Here is an 8,592-nt window from a genome sequence, read left to right on the forward strand (position 1 = left end):
TCAATAGTTCTACCTGAGTTCTTAGGGCTAAAGAAAAAACCTGTTTCCATGGGATTCCGGTTCCAGGGTGGGGGAAGAGAGACCACAATAACCCAGATTGTGCCCTATTCTTTCTGGCCTCTACCAAAGCCTTTAACTGGGGGACATTATCTTCAAGTATGTGTCTCAAAGAAGAACAGATTCATGACAGTCCAAAAAAAGTCTTCCAAGCAATCTAATGCAGTTAATGCTTGTCCAAGTTTCAGGTGTTTCTTATACTTTTCCCAGTGACTTTAAAGACAGTTCACTCACTAGTACTACAGCCACAACTGACACAGTGCTGTAGAAATGATACTGAAACAGAGATCCAAAAACAGGAGTTAGTCCTGGGTCTATTTTAACTGAGTAATTCCCATAATTTGCCTCATGAATCCTTTTTGTTCTTTTTTAAGAATCTATATCTGTGTGTGTATGCACACACGTGTATGGAGGTGCCCATGAGTACCATGAGCTGCCTGATGTGATTGCTAGGAACTCAGGTCCACTGAGAGCAGCAAGAGCTCTTAACCACCAAGCAATCTCTCCAGCCCCCTATCTCTCTTTGTACATGGAAAGGGAATGAGGAGGGGGGATGGGGTGGGAAAAGAGAATAGACAAAAAGAAAAGGGAATTAGCCAGTTTAGTAGCCCATGCCAAGGCAGGAGACTCAAAACTATGAGGTAAGCCTGTGGTACGTAACAAGATTCAATCTTGAGTCTAAGCTACAGATCTATATGTGGTGGCTGGTGTCTGCAGTATCAGCACTAAAAAACTAAGCTGGAGGACTGAGTTCTAGGCCAACTTAGACTACAAAAACTGAGTTCTGGGCCAGCCTAAGATAGAGTAAAACTGTGTCTTAAATAAAAATAATGGGGGGAAGGGAGAGCTAGATGGTTCAGCTGGTGAAGTACCTGTGGCAAGCCCGGCAAGCTGAGTTTGACCCCCAGAACGCATGGAAAGGTGGAAGGAGAGACCCATCTCCACAGTGCTGGCCTCTGACCCCTACACACGCACCACAGCACAGGCACCCACATTATATGCATACACAATGATAACGAATAATTTTTAACAACTAAATAAAAAGGCAAAGACTGATGATATACCTCTGTGACCAGACAATCACCTAGTGTACAAAAGGCTCTAGAGCAAATCCCAGGAGAAAAACAGGGTATGACAGATGGGGGCGGGGGGGTGGGGGGAGTGAAAGAAACAAACAGAAAAGTTAAACTTCCTGTATTTTGTGTCTGACAATCCCTCTGGAATAGGTTGCATGGGACTTGCAAGTTGTCCAGTCTAAAAATAGCCAAAGGTTAATGACCAGACAAGATATGAGAAATAAGTCTACTCTGGGTAAAGCTAAGAGGAGACTTGCTATCTTTTCTCTGCAGATGTCATGGAGTTTACAATGAAAAAAAAAATGAATTCTGCCCAAAAGTATAGGCCTGTCCTCAAAGCCATGCCTCCTCAGAGATGGTGGATTCAGGAGGTAAAGCTTTACTCTATGTGTCCTTGTGGTCCTCTTAAGTGGACAGATCTTAGGATGAAACAGTGCCAAAAACTTAGGGTCAATTAAGGGTTTATCAGCCCAGCTCAGCAGCCCAACAGGAGTCATTTAAGCTACTCAGTCTCTGGTCCTCAGGTTCTTCACTATAATACTGGGAAAATATAGGCTAGCAAAATGATCTACCTCAAAATACAATTCTTTTAATTATTTTTACATCCATTATTTATTTTGTGTATGAGAAGATATGTTCATGCAAGCACACACAGAAACACACATGTGTAGTGGTATCAAGTTAACAGGAGATAACTTGAAGGAATCGGCTCTCCCACCACGTGGATTCCAAGAATCAAACTCAGATATCCAACTTAGTCACAAGTGCCTTTAACCACTAAGCCATTTCACCATTACCAAAATATACTTCTTTAGCATACCATAAGATGGTATTCAGGAGGACTGCAGACAGAGGACTAGGAAGGAGATCTGTACTATATAAGACAACTATATCACTATATAAGCAGTGTTCCTCAGGAGACCCCTTATCCAGCTTCTTTACATCTAATAACAATCCTATCAAATTATCCCTGTCAAAAGACTGCCACAGGATGACAGACTTCTGATGAGTGTAACCTGACATCTCTTTATAAGACAACATCTGTTCACAATTTATTTCTTCTTTTTCTCCTCTCATAACCTGTCACCACCTCCCTGACAGGTATCTCAAGCTGCTCTTTCTATAGCTCAAAAGATGTCAACCATCTGGCCCTTTCTTTGAGTCTCCAAAGATAGTATACATATGCAAGTTAATAAATTTGTTAACTTTTCTCCCATTAATCTTTAAATTGTCGGTTCATATGATAAAGAATCACTGAATCTGTAGAAAGCAAAGAGAAACTAAAACAGTCTTACGAAGCTGAACTATGAGCTGTCAAGATGGCTCAGTGGGTAAGGGTACTTGCTACTAAGACTTATGACCTGAGTTCAATCCCCATAACACACATGGTAGAGAAACCTGACCCCCATAAGTTATTCTCTAACTTCCATGAATGTGCTATGGTGCTCATGCCTAGACAGAGATACAGATATATTTGATTATTATACAAAGAAAACCTAATTAATTGTTAGCAAAATATAAAAACTTAAAATGGATATCAGAGGCAATTAGATGTGTCCTTAAAAGTCTCAATAGATAAGAATGCTAAAGGGGGCTGGAGAGATGGCTCAGCTGTTAAGAGCACTGACTGCTCTTCCATAGGTCATGAGTATCTGTACAACCATCTGTAATGGGATCCAATACCCTCTTCTGGTGTATCTTAAGACAGCTAATAGTGTACTCATATACATAAAATAAATAAATAAGTCTAAAAAAATGCTAAAGAATAAAATGTTCCTGCCTATTTTAAGGTAAGTTGCTTGGGAGAGGTCTTCTGGTCTTTGTTCTATGATCCCAAGCAACATCACTTAGATAGCCTTGAGCTACCCCACCATCAAAATGAGATGGTTGGGAGAGGGAGGGGTACTGACTAGGTTTGAAGCCACTCCCACTCCCACCCCCACCATGACAGTGACCTAGTTTAGCCTGCCAAGGGTGAAGGGAAGGAGCTAAAGACTTTTGTCATGAAAAGCCCTCATGGAAGAAACTTCAGGTAAAAGATAGGAATTTTCTCTTTGAGCTTGTAGAAAAAAACAAGAAGCAGCTGACAGGTTACAGGGAAAAAAAGGACTCTAGAAAAGAGAGTTAAGGAGCCCTCCTGGGTTTGGAGGAGCTAAAGAGAAAAGTAGACTAGCTCGGCAGGATGACACAGCTAGAAAGTGATTTCTAAAGAGCTAGCAGTTCAATTGTAGAATCAGGCTTAAAAATAGATATTTTGTATACAGTTAACAAAATAAAATTACCTTGCTGAGCTGGCAGGTTTTTACCTCAGTTTATGCCTCCAGTGCATTTATTAGTATTAAATTAAAATCTAATACTAATTTAATATTTAATCAAATATTAGTTAAATTTAAATGGATGTTATACATACATGAATAGATAAGTGAATGAATATTTTTGTTTTGTTTTGTTTTGTTTTTTTGTTTTTTTGAGACAGGGTTTCTCTGTGTAGCCCTGGCTTGTCCTGGAACTCACTTTGTAGACCAGGCTGGCCTCGAACTCAGAAATCCGCCTGCCTCTGCCTCCCAAGTGCTGGGATTAAAGGCGTGCGCCACCACGCCCGGCATGAATGAATATTTTAAAAAGGCTGAATGTTAAAAAAAAGTCTGAGTATCTATATAATTGTACAATTGTACTTTAAGATGGCCATTTTCTAAAATGGGGCCTAAAGGGATTTTTCAGTAGCATTATTCTATAAAACATAGAATTAATACATTAAGTATTTTTCAGGTCAGGCAAGTGGCACTTACCTTTACACACCTTTAATCCCAGAAGCAGAGGCAGGCAGATTTCTTTGAATACAAAGCCAGCCTGGTCTGGAGTTTCAGGACAGCCAGGGCTATATAGTGACACCCTGTCTTGTGGGTAAAAAGCAACAACAAAGCAAATGGATGGATGGATGGATGGATGGATGGATGGATGGATGGATGGATGGATGGAAATTTAAAGATTACTTTGGCCGGGCACTTGGGAGGCAAATTTCTGAGTTTGAGGCCAGCCTAGTCTACAGAGTGAGTTCAAAGACAATCAGGGCTACACAGAGAAACCCTGTCTCAAAAATAAATAAATAAATAAATAAATAAATAAATAAATAAATAAATAAATAAATAAATAAAATAAAGATTACTTTGGTTTTTACATACTGAACTAGCCATATGTATGTTGTGTTATGTAAGGTAAAGGGAAATAAGGAAGACACTGGAAGAAGTCTCATTGTAAGACTTTCCAAGTGGGGTGTAGAGAAGGCCTTCACTCCATTAATAGCTAACAGACTCCTCTGGCAGACACAAAGTGAAGTCCTCAGTGTTGTTCAAAGCAAGAAAAGGAAAATGTTATTTCCCTTTCTATTGCACCTCACCTGCAAGGCCTTACCTGCATGCACCAGCACAAAGCCCCCTCGTTTCTCCTTACAGGGCTGCTGTGTTTCTATCTCCTTGACAGTTACTTTAGCAGCAGATGCCTGAGATGATCTGGAAGGCAGTCCTTCTCCAGAATTCATCCCCTTCTCCATGATCATTCTCCAAGATCATCATCTTCTATCAGGAAAAGAGCATCCTTCCATCCAACTGTGCAAAGGGAGTCAACCTGGAGAAAAACATCACAAGATTACTTCCATTTCTTCCTACCAACATGTACATTACTTACAAAAAGTATGCACAAATATTTTGGAAAATAGATATTTAAGATTATTGAACTGGATAATAACAAAAAAACATGAAAAGTTTACAACTTAAAATCTCTGTCCAAAAAAAAAAAAAAAAAATCTCTGTCCAGCAACAGTACTTGTCTGAAGAAATAAAAAACCAAATAATTTACTATAAAAAGTTCTGGGGCTGGTGAGATGGCTCAGTGGGTAAGAGCACCCGACTGCTCTTCCGAAGTTCCAGAGTTCAAATCCCAGCAACCACATGGTGGCTCACAACCATCCGTAATGAGATCTGGCACCCTCTTCTGGAGTGTCTGAAGACAGCTACAGTGTACTTACATATAATAAATAAATCTTTAAAAAAATAAAAATAAAAAAAATAAAAAAATAAAAAGTTCTGTTCTTGGCTGGGTGTGGCAGCACACACCCTTACCAGACCTCGAGAGGCAGGAGGATCACTGAGTTTGAAGTTAGTCTGTTCTGTTTGGCCAGTTCCAGCACACCCAGGGTTATAAGGAAAACCTGTCTTTTAAAACAAACAAATACTAAAAGAAAAAAAAAAAACATAGTCTAAATTTTGTCTTCCTATTACCCATAGTCAATTAAGCCAACATAGTGTAACTATTCCTTAATTTCCCCTGCAAGCCAGCTGATTTCTGGGACATTTTGGAATCACAAGCACTGCTGGTACACTAAACACAGATACAAAATCATAGCTTTCTGCTTTAAAAAGAAAGCAACAGATCCATACCTACATGTGAAGACGTTTTAAATTTTTATTATTATTGCATGTGTACATAGCGGTGGGGCAGAAGGCAGAGGACAACACTGTGGAGTCTGTTCTCTCCTTCCACCTTTGCATGGGTTCTGGGGGTCAAACTCGGTTGCCAGGCTTACAGAGCAAGCACCATTACCAGCTGAGGCTTCTCATCAGCTTGGATTTGTGTTATCTGTTTGTTGGCACAGGATCTCACTACGTGGTTTAAGCTGGCCTGAAGTACCGACCGCATGACTGGCCTACCACACTGCCATCTGAGTGCCAGGATTACAGAGCAGCACCACTGTTCTCACAAACCAACTCTCCAGATTATCAGTTCTAGGCTGATCAGTGCAGTATGAAGCATAAATGCTAACACAGCTATTCTAAAGCAAGCAATTAAACAAGCACTCCTTCAAATAGCTGTCAGCATAAACTTCTCCACAAGTAAGTAATGAAATTTAATAAAAAACATTTCAAGCAGCCTATGCTTGAACTGTGTATTACACATTCAAAACATTAAACAATCCAGGTTTAGTACAACAAAAAGGTTAGAATATATTCTAAATTAGGAAAAGAACATACTTTAAAAGCAACAATGAGATTTAAAGAAAACATGACAGTGAAGTAGTCAAAACTTTTTTTTTTTTTTTTTTTTTTTTTTTTTTTTTTTGGCTTTTTCGAGACAGGGTTTCTCTGTATAGCCCTGGCTGTCCTGGAACTCACTCTGTAGACCAGGCTGGCCTCGAACTCAGAAATCCGCCTGCCTCTGCCTCCCGAGTGCTGGGATTAAAGGCGTGCGCCACCACGCCCGGCTAGTCAAAACTTTTTAAAGGACAACATTAAGCAAAAATATTCAGTTCATATTAAATTGAAATGGAAGGGGGTCAGGCTTAGTGGCATGTATCTATAATTCTAGAACACATAAGGCTGAAATAGAAGGGTCATAAATTCAAGATCAACAGATAGAACATGGCCTATAAATAAACTAATTCAATACAATTAAAAGCGGCCACTAGAAGGAATGAAGAAGTTCTTGATATTTAGACATGGAAATCTCAAACATCTGACTAAAAATTTATTTTAAAGCATGTAAGTTGTCACCTCAGAAGCTTGAGGCCATCCTTGTCTATACAGTGAGTTCTAGAACAGCTTGACCTATATGAGATACTCTCAAAAAAGGGGGGGAAATGTATGTAAAGAAACACTTGCTGTATTATCTGGAAGGAAGAAGTAATTATATATGCAAAGTATGCATCTAGATAGATAAAACCAATACACTAATTTTACCCAAAGAATATTTAAATGATCAATAGACAAGGACAGAAGTTAGTAACTGTTCACCATTTTGAATTTAAGGACAGAAGTTAGTAACTATTCACGAACATTTTGAATTTAAAACATTTAAATGCATCATACACCACATTCACACATATATGCATACATGCATACATACATACGTGGCCAATCTTGGCTGTCAACTCTACATCTACAATCAACTAAAGCCCAAGCAGAACGGTTGTCTCAATTGTAATGTGGGAAGACCTACCCCAAGTCTGAGCCCCTCCTTCTGGTAGTAGCCCACATTAAAGGACATGGAAGGAAGCCTTCCCTTTTTCCCTGCTTGGTGAGCTCATCTCTTCTGCTAAGGCATTCCTTCATTCATATTCCAACCTACTTCAGGCCAGGCGTGGTGGCACGCCTTTAATCCCAGCATTTAGGAGGCAGAGGCAGGCAGATTTCTGATTTCCAGGCCAGCCTGGTCTACAGAGTGAGTTCCAGGACAGTCAGGGCTATACAGAGAAACCCTGTCTCGGAAAAAAAAAAAAAAAACAACAACAACAACAACAAAAACTACTTCAGGATTCCAGCTGAGACATTCACCTCCTAGACTAAAGAACTACCAGATTTTTGGCCTTTCCTTTAAGAGACAGCCATTGTTTGACTAGTGGAACCACAGCCTATAATCCACACTAATAAATCTAATAAATCCCCTTTAATATATACATATATATGTGTGTATAAATATATATATATGTGTGTGTGTATATATATATATATATATATATATATTCTATCAGGTCTCTTCTTTTAGAGAGCCCTAAGAACTAGTGAGCTAAGTCCACCATCCAATATAAGAGATTCCACTTAAAACTTGCTATAATGTAAAAAAAAAAAAAAAAAAAAAAAAATCCATTTTTCCGTCTGGCCACTTAGTTTCCAAGAATAACAACGCTGAGACTAATGCATGGTCACAAGCTTTGGCTCATTCCCTGACTAGTTTGTTACTTATTTAACCCATTCAAACTATTCTGTCTACCCCTTAGTTACCTCTCCCAGCCCATTTCCTCCTTCGTGTTTCCTCAGCATCTCAATAGAATCTCTACATCTCTCCTGTGTCTTTTATTCTCTCACTATTTCCCAGAATCCTCTTGCTTCCTTCCAGTGTCACACCTATTTCCTGCCTATGCCCATTAACCATAAGCTTTTTTATGACAGGAGTTGCTTAGAAGAGACTGGCTACACTGCAATGAAGGAAATGCCATGTTCTGGATTTACATTGATTTCTAAGTAATCTTACCTCAGAAAAGAATACAGGAAAAGCATGGCCAAAGACTCCTAAAGGAGCTATTTCTATTTCACCTTTTCTAAATCTTGAATTTAGAGGGACATATAAAATACAGGCTAGTGAAAAAGAAAAGAAAAAGCTATCCCAGTATTTGATTTCTGCCTATCAGACGGGGTGGGGACATGACATTAGATTAACACTAAATATTCCTGCAATATGTTTATCTTACTTGTCACTGATATTACTAATCATTATTTGAAACTGTTGTAGCACACTTACACCAAACATTAACTCAAGGAAAATGTCTATTGCTTCAGCTGAATCCTAAAGCAACACCCAAAATGAAATGTTCTCAATGAACAAGCATGCACTCTTCTGGCCGGACCAGCACCAGCATAGCTAGAGCGCAGGGTCGGCTGACACCCGCCAGCTACCCAGGACCCCTGCC

General features: G+C 39.4%; 1 protein-coding gene across 8 annotated transcripts in view; it reads right to left on the reverse strand.

Moving 5' to 3' along the window:
- Tasp1 (taspase 1) overlaps positions 1-8,592 on the reverse strand; it is a 222,321-nt gene that overhangs the window by 207,257 nt on the left and 6,472 nt on the right. For 7 of the 8 annotated variants that reach the window (XR_002376878.1, XR_003835952.1, XM_029474096.1 and 4 more), the window contains exon 2: positions 4,545-4,757. Coding sequence is in view for 5 of the 8 variants with exons in the window: in XM_029474096.1 (XP_029329956.1) it covers positions 4,545-4,689 (145 nt within the window). In the remaining 3 variants the exon portion in view is untranslated. Of the gene's footprint in view, positions 1-4,544; positions 4,758-8,592 lie in introns of those variants that run through there. The other variant, XM_029474094.1, reaches the window with a different exon arrangement.

This window comes from Mus caroli, chromosome 2 (assembly GCF_900094665.2).
Source record: "Mus caroli chromosome 2, CAROLI_EIJ_v1.1, whole genome shotgun sequence".
Lineage (NCBI taxonomy): Eukaryota > Metazoa > Chordata > Mammalia > Rodentia > Muridae > Mus > Mus caroli.